This window comes from Carcharodon carcharias, chromosome 3 (assembly GCF_017639515.1).
Source record: "Carcharodon carcharias isolate sCarCar2 chromosome 3, sCarCar2.pri, whole genome shotgun sequence".
Taxonomy (NCBI): Eukaryota; Metazoa; Chordata; class Chondrichthyes; order Lamniformes; family Lamnidae; genus Carcharodon; species Carcharodon carcharias.
In genome coordinates, this window is record NC_054469.1 from 49833715 (window position 1) to 49855678 (window position 21964).

Below are 21964 nucleotides of genomic sequence, written 5' to 3' on the forward strand. Positions count from 1 at the left end.
ATGCCTTTAGACTTGTCTTTTTAACCTTGTTAGTCAATTTAGCTTTATTTTGTACTATAACCCCCATTTGTTTCTTGCCCTTGTTTTTTCTGCCTTCCACTTTTGCTTCTTACTTTTCCATCATTCATTTCTATTCATTTTTCCCCCTCCTCTGTCTCCCTGCTCAGGTTCCCATCCCCCTGCCATTCTAGTTTAAACCCTCCCTGACAGTACCAGCAAACACCTCACCTCCCCCGAGGACATTGGTCCCGGTCCTGCCCAGAAGCAACCCATCCTGCTTGTACTGGCCCCACCTTTCCCAGAACCAGTCCCAATGTCCCAGGAATCTAAATCCACCCCCCCCCCCCCCCCCACCCCCCAGCACCATTTCTTCAGCCACATATTCATCTGATATATCCTGTTATTTCTACTCTCATTAGCATGTGGCACTGGCAGTAATCCTGAGATTACTACTTTTGATGTCCTTTTTAATTTATGCCCTAACTCCCTATATTCAGCTTCTAGGACTTCATCCCTTTTTTCTAACCTATGTTGTTGGTATCCATGTGTACCATGGCCATTGGCTGATCGCCCTCCCCCTCAGAATGCCCTGCAGCCTCTCCAAGACATCCTTGACCCTGGCACGAGGGAGGCAACATACCATCCTGGAATATCTTTTGTGGACACAGAAACACCTTTCTGTTCCCCTTACTATTGAATCCCCTATCACTATAGCCCTGCCACTCTTCTTCCTCCCCTCTTGTGCAGCAGAGCCACCTGCAGTGCCATGGACTTGGTTCCTGCTGCTTTCCCCCAAGAAGTCATCTCCCCCAACAGTATCCAAAACGGTATATTTGTTAGAGAGGGGAATGGCCACAGGGGACTCCTGAACTACCTGCCTTTTTCTACTCTGCCTGGTGGTCACCCATCTCCTTTCTGCCTGTTCAGCCTTTACCTGTGGCATGACCACCTCACAGAGCATGCTGCCCACAACAATCTCAACTTTGTGGTTGCTCCACAGTGAATCTAGCTCCTAAATGTGGTTAGCCAGTAGTTGCAGCTGGACACACTTCCTGCACACATGGTTGCCAGGAACACTGGAAGTGTCCATGACTTCCCACATAGCGCAGGAGGAGCATATCATGGGTGTGAGCTCTGCTGCCATGACTTCCCTTTAGATTAAGCTCGTTAGTTACTCCCTTTAAAGAATACTAACTACGTTAAGGGCCTTATTCCACTCCAAACATTCCCATTACAGTCAAAAGTCCTCACCTAATTTCGTTTAAGCTAATAGACTGCAGCAGTTTAATTAGCAGAAAAAGTAGAAGTACTCACCTGACCCTACTTACCAATCAGCTGCCACCCCTGTGTCACGTCACTTTTTAATCATGACATCACTTCAAACTCCACTGCCTGAAGGTCCTGAGGGTTCGCCTCTCCTCTCTGTCTTGGCTTCTGTTTCTCGTGCCCTTTTATACCGCTCTCGCTGGCCTGTCCGGTCTAAAACTCAGCACCTTCCAATCCTAACAGCAACTTTTAGTTAATTGCTAAATTAAAGAAAGACTAGACTTTAGATAGAATTTAACCCTTAAATTCCCTCAGTCACCAGTCTCCAACTGAAGCTCTCTACTGCAGCCAAACATAGCATTCCTGTGCAGACCAAGTCGAGAAGTTAATTGTTGTACAGGGCACTGGTGAGACCACATTTGGAGTACTGTATACAGTATTGGTCACCTTATTTAAGAAACAATGTAAATGTATTAGATGCAGTTCAGAGAAGGTTTACCAGGCTAATACCAGGAATGGACAGGCTGTCTTGTGAGGAGAGGTTGAACAGGCTAGTCTTGTATCCACTGGAATTTAGAAGAGTAAGAGGTGACCTGATTGAAACCTTTAAGATCCTGAGGGGTCTTGACAGGGTCAATGTGGAGAGGATGTTTTCTCTTGTTGGCGAACCTAAAACTAGGGGTCACAGTTTAAAAATAAGGGTTGCTCATTTAACAGATAAGGAGAAATTTTTTCTGAGGTTGTGAGTCTTTGGAACTCTTCCTCAAAAGGCACTGGAAACGGAGTCTTTGAATAATTTTAAGGCAGAGCTAGATAAATTCTTGATAAACAAGAGGGTGAAAGATTATCAGGGTAGCTGGGAATGTGGAGTTGAGGTTACAATCAGATCAGCCGTGATCTTATCGAATGGCAGAGCAGACTGGAGGGGCCTCCTAATTCATCCATTCATATAATTAGTTATCCTTCATCCTAACTTCCTTTCTCATTAGAAGCAAAGGGATAGTTTAACAATAACTGTCTGCTGTTCAATACCTATAACACCTTTCTGCGACACTGGGAGACTCAGGTCTACTCATTGCAGATTTGGAAACCATTGCCATTGTCCCCAAATATTCTTTCTCAATTAAGCAATCCGAGTCTTCCTCAGATCCATAACAATTAAACCACCCAGGCTTACTGTCAGGCAGACTCCAGCACAGGCCAGATGACCCCTTTCATCTCTCCTACATTTAAAGCTGCAGTCCCAAAAAATAGTATTGGTATAGACCAAGGATACAATCTCAAAACATAATTGTCTTATAAACCTCACAATTGTAACAATTCTAAAATAAGGCATTAGATACAGGGAAGGGCAAGAGATGTGTTCACGTACCTTCTCCAGGAGCCTATGAATACCAACCACTAAAAAACTACTTAGTCTCAGCCTCCAAGTTGTCCACCTATGTAGCCATACAGGAGTAGCAGAGGCTTGGGGATAGAAGGGAGGATTGTGGGGGCTGGGTGGAGGGGAAACAAGAATGAGGGAAGAAAACTGGGTGATGCAATGACGCTGCTTTCTCTGATGCTGGCTTCATTGATCCCAGAAGTTCCCAGTGGCTATGACCTCAAAACAGAAAATTCTTTCTAGTTTGGCTCTAAGTTTGCAATTTGTTTTGGAGATGACACAGGATGTCAAAAATGGAAACGATTGCTGTTCTGAAATTTGGCTGAAGTTTATCATTTGGGCAGACTAGAGGAAGCTAACATTGCTTCCAAGAATGCTACACCTGACTTGGAAGTGATTTTGGATGCCTAGAATAGAAGGCATTCCCCTTCCCGACACTAACATCCCTTACCTTGAAAATAGAATGAACATTTTTAAAAAATTCTTCGGGAGAAAATTAATAATATTTAATCTCACAAACCCATGTTGATTGGAGTGGCAGATTTTATGTTGGCCGCAATCTCTCGAACTTTGTCCAGCCTTACGACCTTTTGAGATCTCTGCATTTCTCCAATTCTGACCTTCTACATTCGTGCTTCTGTTGCCTCTCAATTATGATCGTACTTTTAGGTGCCCAAGCCTAAGCCCTGGAATTCTGTGTCTCTTTTTCTGTTTCTCTCTCATCCTTTGAGATGTTCCTTAAATCCTATCTCTTTCACCCCTTTTAGTCACCTGTCCTAATATCCCCTTGTGTGACTGTCCAGTTTTGTCTGAAAGCACGCCTGTGAAGCACCATGGGATGTTTTAAAGACACTATATTCGAATCATAGAATGGTTACAATAAAGAACAAGACTATTTGACCCATTGTGCTCATGCTGGATTTCTGGAAGAGCAGCTTACCTAGCTCCACTTCCCCTCCTTTTTCCCCATAGTCAGCCAGGTTTTTTAATCCCAATTTACCTGAACCAGATCTATCCTCATCCCATTAAGTTGACCCTCCCCCAATCAATTATTTTTTTACTCTGAATTGCCTCTTGTCCTTTTCCACAGCTAACAAATCTTATATTACTATGATCACTGTCCTGTAAATGTTCCCCTACTGACATTTGATCCATTCGACCCACCCCATTCCCCAGAACCAGATCCAGCAATGCTGCTTCCTAGTTGAACTGGACACGCACTGACCAAGAAAATTCTCCTGAACACACTTCATAAACTATTCCCCTTTCTGTGCTTTATTCTATTACTATCCTAATCTATATTTGGATAATTTAAGTCCCCATTACAACGACGCTATTGTTCTTGCACCTCTCTGTAATTTCCTTGCAAATTTGTTTCTGTATATCTTTTCCAATGGATGATAGCTTATAGAATGCATAAATATTAGTGCGAATTGTTGTTGTTCTTGACCCATGACAGAAAATTGCACACCACTGGGACAGGTTTTGGGGAAGGGAGAAGAGAGATAATGCAATCTCTTGAGATAAGCTTGCCTGTTTGACTGGAGGTGCTGCTCCTGGAGGCGGATCCTGATCTGTCTTGCGATCCTGGCTGACAAATTCTGTAAACCATGTGGGATACATTTGAGGTGGTAGTTGGACAATTTCCAAGACCACTAATTAGTGAATTTAATGGGAAATGGATGGGATCTCAGTAATATCAGTAAAAGCTCATGTATAACATAATTTGATTTATTCAATCATTGTAAATCAGTGGGCCTAATTGTAAATGGATAGAACCATAGAATGATGGTACCATAAAAATCCAGGAATCCCTTGTTTAAAAAAACGTTTTTTTTTTCCTAGCCACTAAAACAGTGGCCTGAATATTTTCAATTACTGCATTGGAACCCAGTAAATTTTGACGAGGGGTATTGGCAGCAATAGTATTTAGTTTGATTACTTTCTACCCTTGGAGATTGGTTTGTGACTGATTACTTACTGTTACAGGGCTACAGTTATTTCACTTAAATCAAAATGAGAAACAGCAGGTATTGCCAACTGCATTTGGTCAGCTTACACAGGAGAAACATGCTCGAATGACAGATGGTCTAAACAGTGTACGTAAGGACAAAGGCTGTAGAACCTGAACTAGTGCTAAGATAAACTTATACATTTATTGATTGGTACAGGATTATGCTATGATCCAGCAAAAGTTATTAAAATGCTTCAAGAAACTTTCTTTAGAGAATAGTGAAAGAATAGATGGGAATTGCGATAACCCCTTTCACAATTTTTAATTTTCACGTAAAACGATTTTAATTGTAACACACGCTGTTAATAACACTTTGATTGGACATCTGTCAGCATAGCTGTACAAAGGCATGATTTTGTTACAGCTCACAAAATATATTTATTTGAAATAGTTTGAGATGCAGAAAGGAAGTATACCTCTCTGTATGAAGGCTCAGAAAAAGAGAAACATTCGGCAGTGCCACAGAAGCAGAGTTAGGAGAACAAAAACAAATAGAGACTGAAGTGCAAATAGTTTGAATCAAGTAAGAAAACAAAAATGTCCCAAACTGGGAGGCCAGTGGAGTTTAAAAATAAGGTAAGTGTTTGGGGCAAATTAATGTAGTTTTCAAGTCAGCCATCTTAATAAGTGAAAGTTGTGCGCAAAATCTGGAGTCTTAAGTTTGCTTCAGCACATGGACAGTTATGGGAATTTTCAAGGAATTGGGAGGCAAAATAGCTAACGGTCTGTTTAATACCTTGCTCCATAAATACAATAAATATAAATGGACGTCTTGCAGACCAGTGGATTCTTCAGGCAAAACAATTGGTGAAGAGGAGCAAGAGCTGCATACCGGCTCACTGTGGTCCCACGAGGAACGTCAGCATGTCTGTTTGATTGTTTCTTATATATCTTCACCGGTTGCTGAGAGGGTAACTGGAGGACATGATTTTAAAATCATCATCCAAAAATAAATGCAAAGAGTTAGGAGAATTTATTTTTTTTGCAGATCTTCCAGAAACTGTGGTAGAAGTAAAATAGCTCTTAAAAGTGATGTGGATTAATATTTGAAAAAACATTTTAAATGTGCATGAAGGAAGGACAGAGGAATGGGACCATGCTCCTTCAGAGAGCCAGTGCAGCAAAATTTTAGGATTCAATGCCTTCGCCTGCAGTTGACTTTTTTCTCCGGGTGAGTTTTTAAGAGGAGAATGCTTTTCAATAAAGATGTTCATCTTGGCTCACTAATTCGTAGCTGTGTGCAGAAGGGATCAATTAGGTGGTGTTTCATATACCAGTCTAAATTCAGTCCACAAGCCAGGACTGGATACCTCCACACCAGCATACACTGAAGGTACTAACAGCTCCTTAGGCTAACCCAGGGGTTCACAGACCGTGGACATTGGACTGATCCCATTGGGACCATTTGGGGTCGAGAGCCCTGAGGTAGCAATGGTGACTGTTGAGGAAAGACTCTGGCAGACAGTCCTGGAACCAGTGCATGAGGCCCCATCAGCCTTTAAAATGGTTGGGGACAAAACCATTGGCCCCCACTCAACAACTCTTCCTCCAAACCTTCTCCACCACCCCACACCTGGTGGGGTCGCACCAGTTTTCGAGCCTCAAAATGTGCTCACAGTGGGGATAAGTAAAATCTCTTTGCAGTTTTCTGCTCAACCTTGTGATTTATATTATTGTCAACAATTCAAATATAAAAGATTTTTCACAAGTTTTCATTCGTAGCATGCTTGCTTCTTGCAATAAATTTCCGAGTGTTCTTCCCAGCAAGCTGAAAACAGGCAAAGTAATAGTAGGATTAGGGATTGCTGTAGGTGGCAAGCTGACTAGGCTGAAAAAAATTTTATGACCAGCGATTTGAATTGCTGTTTTCAATGAGGTGAGAAACCAAGCTAATATTCCCACTTGCGATGAACTTTTGTCTGTATCACACTGTGTGCATTTCTGTCGCTTCTTCAACTCTTCATAACATTTGACCATACGTGACCTGACGCCGCTCTCCTCATTTCTAATAAGTGACTCCTCTTGTACACTGAAAATTATTCTTCTGTTGCTTCATTTCTTTGGGTAACAATTTCTTGGTGAGTGAACCATTAATCATGATAACTCTAATATCTCTCTTATTCATCAAGTATTGCTATTTTCAAGATGTTGTTCTAGTCCTGGGATGACTAATATTAATTTGAATCAACTGATCAACTTTTATAAAGGGCATTAAAAAAAGGCAATATGCCTAAGAATTGTCAACTTGGTTCAGGTGGTGGTATGCTTACCTCATAATTGTGAAATTGTAGTTTCAAGCCACATTGTGCATTTTTGGACATTATTGATGAAACTTTAAATTAGGGCCTGTTCCAATGGTGCAAGTGAGCCATAGTGATCCCGTTGTACTGTGCAAGCAGAGAATTCTCCGAGTATCCTGGCCAACATTCTATCTTTAGCCAACACCACCAAACCAAATGATCTGTTATTTGTTGGATTGTTGTTTGCAGAATGACTTGTGTGCTTGCTTACTTAAAGCAGCATTTGGAAGTATTCTATTGAATGCAGAGTTCCCCGAGATGTTTCTGACAGCATGTTATAAATGTCTACATTAAATACATATATTCTTCTTCTCAAAAAGTAATCTAGACTTTTTATGCCTCAAAGAGCTGTAGGGTATCCTTTGATTTTTTTCAGTGGAGCTGACATCCAGCATCCCTGGATTCCCATGACTGATGCGAGCAGCAGATCTGTGTATTCTTTAGTTTGATCGTGCTTGTGGTGTTGCCGTGGTTACTGCACAATGATTGTATTCAGCTCTGTTCAACATGGCACTTTCTTTACAAATTTCAATGCTGCAAAATAGAAATAGAAGTGACTTGAGAAGACAGCATCACTGTTCATAAAGTAAAATAGCATTCACCTTGAAAGAGTAATCACAATTACACTGGAATACTTATTGTGTCCATTTTTCAACAGATACACAAGGATCTTCATCCACTATGACTTGCCAGAAGAGGAGTTTGCAGAGCAAGGGTCATTTCAGGACCATTGCTCCAAAAGTTATTCCACCACTATCTGTTTCTTCGATGGTACCTCATTCTACCATTAGTGGAATTTCTACTTCATCAGACATTCAGACAAATAAATTTTCAACAAACAACACAAAGCCCATAATCATGCCTGCTCGGAGCTATGCACTGATGCCTGTTGCTGGTAAAGAGGGAACTTACTCACTTGTAGCCCTGCCACAAGTTGCTACAGCTCTTCCACAAGTATCTTCAAAGGTTGAAAAAACAGTCATAGCTTCTTGTACTGGCCAAGCACAGGTTTCTCAAGCAGGTAGACCATCAGTAGTAGCATTTGGGCAGACAACACCGCATGTTGCTGCCATTGAGAAATTGAAGTTACCAATTCCACGCTATCAGTCTGTGTGGGCCAAACCAGCCATGAAGCAGGGAGCAGTCTCAAAACTCGCAGTGGTGAAACCAAGTAATCTTCAGTGTCATTCGTGTATGCCAGGAGCAGCATCAGTACAGGTTCAACCAACCACAATGCCCAGTCGTTCACAAATTCATCCAAGTGTAGTAGCACCTAAAACAGGATTGTTGGTTGATGCAGACAAAGTAGGACCTATACCTGCTGACGTCACAGTTCCTGCCACACTTCCCCAGGATACAGATGTGACACTTGGACATTGTTCCACATCTAAGTCTGACTTATTGAAAACAAGTGAAAAAAATCGGCCAATATCTCTCAACATTTCAACCAGTATGGACAGATATGTGCCACAGCCTGGGGCAGCTAAAGTTTCTTTTAAACCCAGCCTGGATTCGCTGCCAGCAACATGCAGCCTTTCAACGTGGTCTGTTGTCCAAACTGACCCACAATCCCCACTTATCACAAAGCATACTGGACCAGTTGCTTCTGTGCCAATGATGCAGTTTGGAAGTTCAGTTCAGTTTATTGCACCTACTCCTGCACCAAAAGGCAAAGTTCCTATTTTACCATACTCTCGAGTGAAAAACACCATCTTTCATAATGCTAAACAGAATCAAACTACTTTTGCAACATCATCAACCCAGTTCAAATCTAGAATCCCCACTGCAATGTCAGCTAATGATCAGTCCAGAACTGCTGAAATGTCCAGGAATATTTGTATGGTTTCTGATTTTCACAGAGACAGTGCTCATAAACCAAGTGGTCAGATACCATTTATACCAATAGACAGTGCTAATCCAAGTACATCAGAAAAAGGGATTATAAATAGACTAAAGAAACCAAGCAATGTACTCAAGCACAGGAAAAGGAAGGTCACAGATAATGTGACCATTTCTAAAGCAAAAAGATTTCAGACCTGTAATCTCCTGAGCAGAATGCAGGAAAATGAGGACAAGATGAAATCTGATTCTTCTCGGGAACCTGGCCCTTTCAAAGTGAGAGAAGAAAGCATAAAAACAGTAACAGATGAAAATTCAGACAAAACAGCAGCAGTACTAAAGAAGTTTTGTAACATCATGCCCAAGCCTCTGGCAGTTACGCAGGCTGTAGCCCCTTTAGCATTATCTGGAGGGATGGTTGCTGTCCAGAACCTTGATAGTTTAAAACCAGAGACTGCACCAAAGGGTGCAACAATGAGCAAAACTCGCAACTTTGTGCAGGCCGCCAGTACATCTGCCTACTGCAAAAACTTGCCTGAGAGGTTGGTCTTGGATGAGCAAGCATATAAATGCAATGTTTGTAGTCGAGGATTTCAGCTTAAACATCATCTTCAGGATCATTTGAATATTCACATTAAGAGCAGGCCTTACTGCTGTCGTATTTGCCACAAGGCTTACAGTCATTCAGGCAGCCTAAGCACTCACATGAAACGGTGTCACAATGAAGTACAGCGTAAGAAGCTCATGTGCTGCGAATTTTGTGCAAAACTTTTTGGACATATTGGAGTCTATTTTTTTCATCTAAAAGAAATCCACAAGGTCTTAATCAGCAACGAACTTTCCAACAGCTCACTTATACCAAATAAGAATAATGGAAATGGAAAAGAAGGACAGGTGAAAGCTGCACATTGTCTGCCTCTGTTAGACAGGTAAAGTAGAAAAACTATTAAAAGGTTTTCTTGTGGCAGTATAGATATCTGTCCCATTTGCACTTATATGCTTCAGAATAATGAAAATACAACTGTTGGGAGCTTTCTTTTATACAGTGGTGCACTCTTATTCCAGGTAAAAATGCAATGTTATTTCAAGGTTTCATTGATGAGTTTACTGCTGCTCTATATCACTGTTGCTCTGCCAGTTCCTGTTAAGATTCATTTAGCCTTGTCTTTTTAGAACCATAGAAGTCTATAGCACAGAAGTGACCATTTGGCCCACTTTATCGGCTTTCCTGCAGCAGTGCAAAACTATTCCTAATGCCTCAGTCACTTCTTAAGTCTTACATCTTCCTCTAATTCAAATATTTATCTAATTTTCCCTTCAAGGTGCAATGATTTTTGTCTCATTCACTCCCTTTTGCTAAGCATTGCATGCTGCAACAATGTTCTGTGCAAAGAAATTTTTCTGTGCTCATTTTAAGAGAAGGGCAGAGATGAGAATTTGTTTCTGAGGGTCATGAGTCTTTGGAACACTCTTCCTCAAAAGGCAGTGGAAGCAGGGTCTTTGAATATTTTCAAGGCAGAGCTAGATAGATTCTTGATTAACAAGGGGGTGAAAGATTATCGAGGGCAGGCAGGAGGTTACAATCAGATCAGCCATTATCTTATTGAACGGCGGAACAGGCTTGAAGGGCCAAGTGGCCGACTCCTGTTCCTAATTCATATGTTCGTAACTTTATATTGAAGACTCCTCATTACTGGTTGCACTTTCCCTCTTAATTTTATCAGGACCGTTGATAATTTGAAAAACCTTTAGTAACTCTTCTTGGTCTTCTCTACTCTCATGGAAATAGTCTCACTATTTCAAATCCCTCCTAATAAAATGAGTTTCAAATATTGATGAATCTAGGTTGTATGTTCTCTATGGCTGACCCTTGTGCTAAGTGCATACTAGAATTTCCTAATTTTTCTGAGAATGCTTCCTCCTCCTCCACTGAAGATAACATATCGAGATGAGAAAGACCCAAATTTGATTCCTGCTCTGTGATGAATGGGCTGAGTGAAGGTAATGGTCTAGGGTTGGCATTGATACCTCTGGGCTGGTGAGGTCAAATCTGGCAATTTTCCTGTTCCTGATCACATTTGCTGGCAACACATATGTGGGGGCAGTGTTAGTCTCGATTCTAATGCCATTCACAGTCGAATAGTCTGTCAACACTCAGCAGTTTTGCTCATATATGAAGAATGGCTATTTGGGTGAAGAATTTGAGGGTAAACATCAGGGGAGGAGAAATCCAGAGCAAGGAGAAAAGTAAAAGTCCAGCCTCCTGCCATAATGATTCTAGAATAAAAATCTATCAAATAAAAGTCAACACCTGCATTATTTGTATTGTATATTTTGTTTGGGGTACATTGATGTTTGATGGGTTTGTGTCATTACAAACATTGTCCTCATTTTACAGAGACTTCTTTTAAATGCACCATGCACCTTTTCTCAGTTTGCCCAGGATTGGAAGCAATGACTACAGATGTGAACTGTAGCGCTTGTTGAACAGTTGACTTGATCACAAGCTCTGATGAAGCCTTGCGCTCATTGCAACAATTGAGAATATGGCAGTGTTTCTTTCTGACCCATCAAAATACTCTCATGTGTCTCAGGAGTTCTATTTACACTAAGAAAGTTCTGCTAACAAAAACAAGCCATGCTGCAATATGAAGTTGCCTGTGAAGTCAATACAGATTTACTTGTGTCTGTCTGCTCATCAAGCCTCAGTTCCACCATCCCTAGGTGTAGTGCAGTTTTGTTTGGATTTGAGTGAACAATTGCAAGAATGTAGCAATATGTGAAAGCGGTTATTAATGTGTAGTGGTCACATGCTAAAAGATAGGCAAATATTTAAGGTTTTCTATGTACTGTGACATAGTTTAATGATGTTTTTTCCCCCTCCTGAACTGCATCATCATGTTGGAAAGAACATTGATAAATAGCCCTGTTGCATCAGTTTTCTGCTAAGCTTTATGTGGATTATGCAACCTTGCCATTGCTGCAAACATTATTAGCGACTACATAAATTTTCTTCCAAATTGTCCCCTCTCCTTTACTATCTTGAGATGTTGACTAATTTCCATACCACAGTCTCACTATTGCCAGTTGCCCTCTGGCACCTTGATGGAGTGGGAATTCTTCTCGTGTGAGCCCTATACATTTAATATTGTTATGCTATTGAACAGCAGGTCTGATCCTGTCCTTGCCAAGTATGCTACCAACAGTAGTTACTGGACATGTTTATTTTTCTCCTTTCCCTTAAGTAATAGGCAGTTAGGTTAATTACAATGGCCAAATCCTTCTGTACCGAAAGCAACCAACTCCAGACCAACCGGGTATCAACCTTAAGACCAGCTGAGACAGCAGGAAAATGCACTATGTGGATTATGTATGTGATGGGAATTAGGGTTGCCAACCCTACTGGAAAGGCTGGTAGCCTACTGGATTTGCCATCGATCTCCAGGCGGCGAATGAAAGCAACTCAGGAGATTTTAAAACAATATTTCAAGCAAATAATGCTCATAATTCTTACAAAATCTGGCCAGTTAGCATTCATTGAAAAGAGTGATCTGATTGTGTTTGTAGCATCATGAAATGTAAATTGACGCGTACTGTGCTCATGAATTTTGCTGCGCTGCCTGTTTTCCCACCGGCACTGAGCCTTGACCTTGAAGTGAGAATGAGGTAAAACTAGGAGCAAGCACTGCTGCAAGGGAAACCTAGTCTAATAGTATTGGTAAGTGTCTGATTATTTCTTTATCGGGTGTTCCAGGGACAGATAGCACCACAAAGCATCTTCAATTGTTTCAACGTGTGTCTGCCCTCAGAATCAATGTAAACCTACAGCGCTGATAGGGTGGAACAAGCTTCTCACTCGTTGTATTTTGAGTAGAAGCTGATCCTAATAGGATTTTATTTTGGGGGAGGAAAATATTGATGTTTATGGGATTTTAACCAAGGCAGGAATTACAAGCATTTGCTTGTTTGTTTTTAAAGTTTCCACTTTAGGACAATATGAACCTTGGGGCAATTCATTGAAATCCTGCATTATTGCTAACTGCAATGATTGGGACAATGTTGAATTCTCAAGTCTGCTCATAAAATGCATTTTTTTCCCACTTTGTAAAAACAGGGAGATTTACAATAGGAACCTTTCTCCAGAGAACTGTTTTCCTCTCTTGCGCTTCCTTGCGCCACCCCACCTGATTTCTGTAATGTCACTTCTGCTGACATCTCCCAGAATCTGTCCAGCTGGAATTGACAACCCTAACTGGAGCTGATGACAGTGCTTTATTGTATGTCATATGCACTTTTTTTGAAGATCTTTTATTCTTTGCTATGAACCTTAAATGTTCAGTAAAGTATTTTTTAAAAAAACTTGTTCGCCTGGTGGGATAATCATTGTAACCATAAAGTAAGTCCAGATGTAAAAGGGTTGCTTGGAAAATAAAGCTCCTCCACTTTTTCCCTAGTGTCCAAAAGAGTACCTTTGTTGACTGTGGTGTAACTTATCCTCTTTGTACTCCAGTCACCCTCAAAGATTCTGAACAAGGTTTCCAATTTGCATCAAATTATAAGCAGTTTATTGATGTGAATTGGGAGTCTGCTAATTTATTTCCCATAGGACCCCTATAACTTTGCGAGGAGGCTTTTGTCCCATTGTCATACACATGATGCTTAATGAAATTGCAAAGTTCGGTCTGCTAACTTTACACCAAATAATGAGGGGCACTCTGAACCGTTTTTGATGGACGAGATGGGGAGGGGCGTAAATTACATATGCACAATACAGCTAAAAGTAAAACAAAAATTGGCACTTTCAATGTAAACAATCTGATCAGTGCTTCAAAATATAGGCATGGATATCTGCTGCTGGCTCATATATTGCATGTGCAACTTATTGGCACTTATTTTGTGGTCAGTGACAAAGGAATGGCATTTGCTGTTCATTGGGCTGACTGCAGCCCATAGATTTTTTGCTGACTTTTGTGCAACAATTTGTGGTATTTTGAGAGAATTTCAGTGTTGTGTCTTCTACAGGGGATCTGGGACCTGAGTAAACAAGGCAGGTAACAGCTTGTCTTTTCAACCAATCAGATTGAAGAATCCTGACTGAGCCATGTAGAGGCTAAACCAAGAAGTATAAATTGGAATATTTAATTCAATTTAAAATTATATGAAAAGTGAAATAAAGAGGGAAATTAAAAATCTCCAACAATAATAAAATTCTGTCAAAATTAGACTCCTTATGGAGGTCCTTAAACTTATGAAAGGTTTTGATAGAGTGGATGCAGAGAGAATGTTTCCACTTTTGAGGAAGAGCATAACTTGAGGTAATATAGGGTACTAACCAAGATATTCAATAGAGTATTCAGAAGAAACTACTTTACCCAAAGAGTGGAACTCACTTCCACAGGGAATGGTTGAAGTCAATAATACAGATGTATTTAAGGGGAGGCTAGGTAAGCATATGAGGAAGAAGGCAATAGAGGGCTACACTAACGGATTTAGATGAGAAAAGACAGGAGGAGGCTTGATTGGAGCCTAAACGCTAGCAAGGACTGGGTGGTCTGAATGGCCATATATTCCACATAATCCAATGCGCCCGGAATGTTATTGCTACTTGTCAATTCAAGTTTGATTCGATTTCACAATAATGAAATCTGGATTTATGCATCCTGGGTTGTCAGTCCAGAACCACTAATCTACCATCCTATTTGAGAGATTCTGTTTAACTCGTGGTTTAAAGTGCAATTAATGCTGTCAGACATTTCTGATAGCAGAGTGGGCAGATGCTCTGCATGGTGTGATACTGAGTCACACAGGCCAGCAAAGTCCAAGGTTCAATCTGCGATGAGTTTGGCTAATCTTAACCCAGGCATCATCCACTCATTGGAAAGTGCATGTGGTGTCATTTATGTAATTTCAGTCCCAAAAAGTCTGCTTAATGTCCCGTCCCCGTCCCCCCCCATTCTCCAAGGAATGGCCAACATTACTGGGAATGAGATGTAGGCTTTGAATATTTGGATTTTTTTGATCATCCAAAAGTTTAACTTGTTGATGTGATAATGTTAGTGTAGTAGCAGGATGTGGGTTTGTGCTTAGTCTCCTCGCCCCTTTGCACTGTGAAAGTTACCTGTCTTACCCAAACTATCGGTGAGGTCTTGAGCAGAGGCTGAACATTTTCCTACAGAGGTGGAAGGGAAGTGTGAAGGTGAGTCATCTTGACCCCAGGGAGAACATAATCTGTCAATTCCTTGATCTCGAGAGTATGAAAATAGAGAATCTCAAATTTTTAACTTGATTCTGTTTTGTTTCAATCATGATGTCAAGATAAGTTATCTGAAAAACGACATCCTGTTGAGTACCACCAGTTAATTTCAATTGGTCTTAAACTCATTTCCTTTTTAAATTTCATCAAGCTAGCATCTCTTTCACATCGAGAGAGATACTGGAGCACTTCATGGAGAATTGTCAGAAGAGTGATTATCAAACGAGGTTGGAAATGTTAGGAATGGCTGAAAGCACAGAAGAGGAGAACAATCTTTAAGACATTTCTGAAAGCAGGCAAAGAGACTACATAATGCAGGTACTGAAGAACTGAATTCCAGGACATTGGGACATAGTGGCCAAAGCAACATCTTAGCAATGGAACAGAGGCTGTGGGAAGGGAAGAGCCACCCAGCACTGGAGGATACAAGCCTAGCGGCTGGAAGAAATCAATACAATAGGGCGCAGTTCAGATAATGGAGGGATTTTGAAGGCTAGGATAAGTATCTTGAAGTGGATCTTCAACGAGAATGTGCATCTGGATGTTGACTGCTGAACTTCTGTTGTGATATTTTGGCTGTGAGCCAACGGACTGGCTTTAGAGTAAGATACTTTTAGCAAATCAGCTTCAAATGGCTATTCATTTTGTGCACGCTATCAAAGTGCGTGGGTAAATAAATAATCCCTGAGTTTTACACTGAGCACTTTGTACCATTTCAAAGAATACAAGTCCTCTTTTATGTGTATTAATGTACTAAAAATGAGTTCTGGAGAATTTTAATAACTATCACCCAGGTTCTTCCCCTAGGATTTTTTTTGAAGTGAGTGTTATATATCAAAAGTCCAGGCCATCACTAGGTGACCGTGGGTGCTGCTGAGTGGGATAGGCTGCCATGTTGGGCCATCGAGAGTGGCAATGCTTGAGAGGTAACTTGTTTTTTTAAAAAAGGCACCCCTCTCCATAATTGCACTCCTCTCCTTGATATTGAGCCTGTAGTGAATGCTGTCGGGCTAACAACCATGGGGTTAACGCAGCCAAGAATGGTGCTGCCCTCAACTGAACTCAGCATTTTCCAGCAGGGATCCCTGGATAGCTGTTATAAATAGGAAACCTGGCTGGTTTTTCCTTAAATCCCTCCCCAATCTATGGGAGATCAGGAGATTTGTAACACCTCAGTTACTGTAGGCAAAGATTAATGTCATTTGTTTTTTGGAGAACATAGCCAAAAAGGAAAAGTCAGTTATTTCAACCAAAATCTTGAAATTAACTGTTAAATAATTTTTTGAAATTGTGCAAGCACTTTTGATTCTACATGTTAATCTGGTTAATTTAAGCCATTGTTTAGTATTACTTAATAACACCAGTGAAATTTTTGGTCTGTCTTACACTCAGCGTAGTTGTTTCAACCATGTAAAAGAGCAAGGCGCTCCTAATCATTTGTTTATATTACTTTATACATCTCATCTCCCTACTTATTTAGTGAGGTGTCTGCTGCCATGCCCAACTGAAGCCATAAGATTGCTACAGGGGCAATTGTGGACACAAGCCTGAGAGTCAACTTTGGTACTCCAACATGACACTGAGGTTTCTTGCTCCAATTTCTGTGTAATCTCTGGAATAGAAATCCTTGTTAAAAGTAATAAAATTTTGACGCAAAATATTAATGCACACTTTTTCTTCACTAAATGTTTTTGATAAGCTTTAGGTTGGTGTTTAATGAGTGTCAAGTTCACTGTGTTATAAAAAAGTAGCTGAGGTAAGCTGTAGAAAAAAGACAAATTCCTTTCCCATTCCAAACCAACATGTACTTTGTTCAGCAGAGTAGATTATATCGAATCTGTGGGGAATGCACTGTAGAATACAGCGCTCCCAAATTTGGCAGCAAGTCCGATTATAAATTGTGATACGAGTTATCGGAGTTCTGACCACATTTCTTAAAAATAGTTTTCCACATTGTGTTTAAATGTTTCTTCTTTAAAAAGGCTCTTTTCTCATCCTTAATCCCTTCCTTTCCTGAAAGCTGTAACCTGAGCTGATGTACATTTCCACAGGCACCATCAGCATTCTGGTACTTGGCTGAAATGGTCATGTTTCATGTGCAAACCTTGACAGAGTAAGCAGCATATTAAATTTGGGAGGTTGCAAATTTATCCCAGCCCACACCTCAACTACTTTAATAAAAGCAAAATATTGCAGATGCTGAAGATCTGAAATAACAATAGAAAGTGCTGGAAAAACTCAGCAAGTCTGGCAGCATCTTGGAGAGGGAAACAGAATGAATGTTGCGAGTCCAATATGACTCTCTTCAGAACTGAAGAGGGGCAAAAATGTGATGGGTTTTATGCTGTTGCATAAGTTGGTGGGGTGGTGGTGGTGGGCAGGTGAAAACAAAAAGGGAAGATCAGTGATAGGTTTGAGGGCAAGGGAGATTAAATTACAAAGACATCGTGGAACAAAAGGCAGAGAGAGTGGATTGATAGTAGTAAAGGAACAAAGCGTTGGTCCAGAGTAAGTGTTAAGAGCAGAATAAAGGTCAGCATTGGCTGAAAGCAAAATAGCCAAATGTGTTAGTGTGCAGAATAAAGGTCAGTGCTGTCTAAAAGCAAAACATGGGAACAAGATGCAGACTGGCACTAAGTGAAGGAAATACAAAATGGAGGACAGAGTTCATGATCTGAAGTTGTTGAACTCCATGTTGAGTCCAGAAGGCTGTAGAGTGCCTATTTGGGCGATGAGGTGCTGTTCCTCAAATTTGCGTGGGCTTCACTGGAACATAGCAACAGGGCCAAGGGCAGAAACATGAGCATGAGGGCAAGGTGATGGTGCATTGAAACTGCAAGTGACTGGGAGGTCAGGGTCATGCGGACTGAATGGAGCTGTTCTGCAAAGTGGTCACTCAGTCTGCGTTTGGCCTCCCCAAAGTTGAGGAGACCGCATTGTAAGCAGCAAATACAGTAGACTAAATTGAAAGAAGCACAAATAAATTGCTGCTTCACCTGGAAGGAGTGTTTGGGGCCTTGGATGGCGAGGAGGGAGGAGGTGAAGGGGCAGGTGTTACACCTCCTGCAGTTGCACAGGAAGGTGCTGAGGGAAGGGGATAAGATTTTGGGGGTGATATAAGAGTGGACCGGGGTGTTGTGGAGGGGGCAATCCCTTTGGAATGACGAAAGAGGAGGGGATGATGTGTTTGGTGGTGGCATCATGCTGGAGTTGGCAGAAATGATGGAGGATAATCCTTTGAATGCAGAGGTTGGTGGAGAAAGTGAGGACAAGGGGAACCCTATCATGAATCTGGGAAGGCAGAAGTGTGGGAAATGGGTCGGACTCAGTTGAGGGTCCTGTCAATAACAGTGGGGAGGAGATCCTAGGTTGAGGATAAAGGAAGACATGTCAGAAGTGCTGTTGTGAAAGGTGGCATCATCAGAACAGATGCGATGGAGATGGAGAAACTGGGAGAATGGGATAGAGTTCTTACAGAAAGGGTGTGAGGAGGTATAGGCGAAATAACTGTGGGAGTCAGTGGGCTTGCAATGAATATTGGTAGACAGTCTATCCCCAGAAATAGAGACAGAGAAATTGAGGAAAGGAAGGGAAGTGTCAGAGATGGATCATGTGAAGATGCGAGAAGGACGGAAATTAGATGCAAAGTGGATGAAATTTTCCAGTTCCGGACAACAGCAGGAAATGGCGCCAATCCAGTCGTTGATATATCAGAAAAAAGAGTTGTTGGAGGGGGCCCAAGTAGGACTAGAACAAGGAATGTTCCACATACCCAACAAAAAGACAGACATAACTAGGAACCATGCGGGTACCCATAACAGCACCTTTTATTTGGAGGAGATGAGATAAGTTAAAGGAGAAATTGTTCAATGAGAGACCAGGTTCAGCCAGGTGAAGGGGGGTGGTGATGGATGGGGATTGTTCATTTCTCTGTTCAGGGAAGAAGCAGAGAGCCCTTAGACCTTCCTGGTGGGGGTGGAAGTGTCGAGGGATTGGACGTCCATAGTGAAGAGGGGATGGATGGGGCCAGGAACCTGGAAAATGTTGAAATGAAGTAGGGCATCAGAAGAATCACAATGAAGGTGGGAAGAGACTAGACAAGGGGAAAAAATAGCCAAGATAGGAAGAAATAAGTTCAGTGAGGAAGGAACAGGCTGAAATGATGAGTCTACCAGGACAGTGCTGTTTGTGGATTTTGGAAAGGAGGTAGAAGTGGGCTGTTCAGGGTTGGGGGAATATAAGGGGGAAAACTGTGGAGGGAAAATCTCTTAGATGAAATGAGATCAGTAACAGTCCTGGAAACAATGGCTTGATGTTTGGTGGTGAGGTCATGGTCTGGGTGGAGATAGGAAGAAATGTCTGAGAGTTGGTGTTCAGCCTCTGCAAGGTAGAGGTCAGTATGCCAGACAACAACAGCACTGCCCTTGTCAATAGTTTTGATAACAAAATCAGGGTTGGATCCAAAAGAATGGAATGCAGCAAGTTCAGACAGAGACTGGACTGGAGCAGAGAAGATAAGACAGCCAATGTTCTCAGTGAGAAGGTCAAGAGTGGGTAAGAGACCAGAGTAAAGTGTCCAGGTGGAGGGAGAGTATTGGAGATAGGGGAATGGGTCCGTTAAGCCGGGGGAGGACTCCTGCCCAAAGAAGTAAGCACGGGGGCAAAGGCAATGGAAGAAGAATTCAATGTTGTACCGAGCACTAAATTCATTAGGTGGGGGTGGAAGGGGATAAACTGAGTTATTTTGCTGATCACTTCTGTTTTTATCTCAATTACTTTGAGGTGTCTTTTTCTCCCATTTTTATAATCCTAAAGAAAATCCTTGTGCCCCATGACAGAGCTACATGATTTAGTGTTTACTTAAAGAGCATTGGAAAGTGTTTGGCAAACCTTTTCAGTGTTGCTTGTCAACACAATGTGTAAATGATGTCATTTGAGATGGCATCACTGATTATATCCATACACACTTCAAAAAAAAATTATGTTTCATGTCTAAGAATATTAGTGCCAGATTGTGGTAGGATACAGGTTCACTACCTCCCATCAGTTTCTGATTTCAGCAGTGTCACTATGATGTGAGGAAGTTCTGATCACTGAAGGAAGGAAAATTGAACGGAGAACCACACCTGAGCTCATCTTTTTTCCTGATGACTGATTAGAACAACACTGTTTGGCCTGAAGTGGTTCAGGCATTTGTCTTCTTGGCGTGATTGATGTGCTGTCAAGGTGAAAAATGGTTTTAAAAAATTTAGTTAAGCACCTTCAAAATAAAACATTAGATTGTCTGCCACCAGCATCAGAAAAATTGACATATTATATCTCCTATGACATGAACTCCAAAAGCTAACTTTTCAGAAGCAGAATTAATTCTAGTTGACTTTTTTCACTTTGCTCACTTTATCCTTGGTTTTGCATGTCTGCTATGTAGATGCAGCTTTTTTTCCTATTTGCACTGCTCAACCTCTTAAACTTATACAGTGCTTTTAAATTCTTTGAGTGTCATTTGTGACTCTCTTGCTTCTGAATCACGAAGTTGTAGGTTCGAGTCTCGCTTCAGGGCATGAGTACAAAAATCAAGACTGACACTCCACCTTGGTACTGAGGAAGTGTTGTTTTTTGGTTAAAATATTAAACTGAGGCCCAATCTGTTTGCTTGCGTGAATGTAAAAGATCCTGTGGTACTATTTCGAAAAACAAGGGAGACATCCCTGGTATCCTGGTCAATATTTATCTCTCAATTAACATCAGAAAAACAAATTGTCTGGCCATTATCGTATTGCTGTTTGGGGGAGTTTGCTGCGCACACATTGACTGCAATGTTTCTTACAACAGTCATTGCACTGCAAAAAGTGTTTCAGCGATTTAAAGCACTTTAGGGTATTTGGTAGTTGTGTAAAGTGCTATATAAATGCAAGTCTTGTCTTTCTTTGACAGCCGCTTTTTCCCATTCTCCATAGTCTATGTGGCTATAACTTCCCCCTTCCTAAATGTTGAGACAGTAGTCATCCATTATCACTAAATCTAATAATGATTTGAAATAGTCTTATTACTTATATTTTCTTATATGCATTTTTAAATGATCCATAAGGATGATGGGTAGTCCCAGTGTTCTCAACAGATAAGGAAAATTTTACAAATCGTTCTTCCTTTCTTCCAAAGATAGGTAGGAAAGAATGTTGCGAAGAGGTTGCAATGGATATAGATAGGTTAAGTGAGTGGGCAAAGATCTGGCAAACAGTATTTAATGTGGGAAAATGTTAAGTTGTTCACTTTGGCAGGAAGAACAAAAAAGCCAAATATTACTTAAATGGGGAATGGCTGCACAATTCTGAGGTGCAGAAGGATCTAGGTGTTTTAGTACATGAATCACAAAAAGTTAGTATGCAGGTACAGCAATTAATTAAGAAAGCTAATGGAATGCTATCCCTTATTATGAGAGGGATTGAACATAAAAGTAAAGATGTTAAGCTTCAGTTGTACAGGGCATTGGTGAGACCACACCTTGAATACTGTGTGCAGCTTTGGTCTCCTTATTTAAGGAAGGATGTAAATGCATTGGAGGCAGTTCAAAGGAGGTTTACTAGATTGATACCTGGAATGAGTGGGTTGTCTTATGAGGAAAGGTTGGACAAACTGGGCCTGCTTCCACTGGAGTTTAGAAGAGTGCCAGTGATTGAAGTAGAAAAGATTCTGAATGGCCTTGCCAAGGTGGCCGTGGAAATGATGTTTCCTGTTATGGGTGAGTCCAGAACTAGGGGGCAGTGTTTTAAAATTAGGGATTGCCCTTTTAGGACAGAGATGAGGAGAAATTTTTTCTCTGAGGGTTGTGCAACTTTGCAATTTTCTCCCTGAGAAGGTGGTGGAGGCAGGGTCATTGAATATTTTTAAGGCAGAGGTAGATAGATTCT

General features: G+C 41.1%; 1 protein-coding gene across 8 annotated transcripts in view; it reads left to right on the forward strand.

Annotated features, from left to right (window-relative positions):
- The window catches only part of znf438 (zinc finger protein 438), a 220377-nt gene that overhangs the window by 174230 nt on the left and 24183 nt on the right, over window positions 1-21964 (forward strand). For 7 of the 8 annotated variants that reach the window (XM_041183616.1, XM_041183617.1, XM_041183618.1 and 4 more), the window contains one exon: window positions 7623-9732. In XM_041183616.1, the coding sequence (XP_041039550.1) occupies window positions 7623-9732 (2110 nt within the window). Of the gene's footprint in view, window positions 1-5690; window positions 5836-7622; window positions 9733-21964 lie in introns of those variants that run through there. The other variant, XM_041183623.1, reaches the window with a different exon arrangement.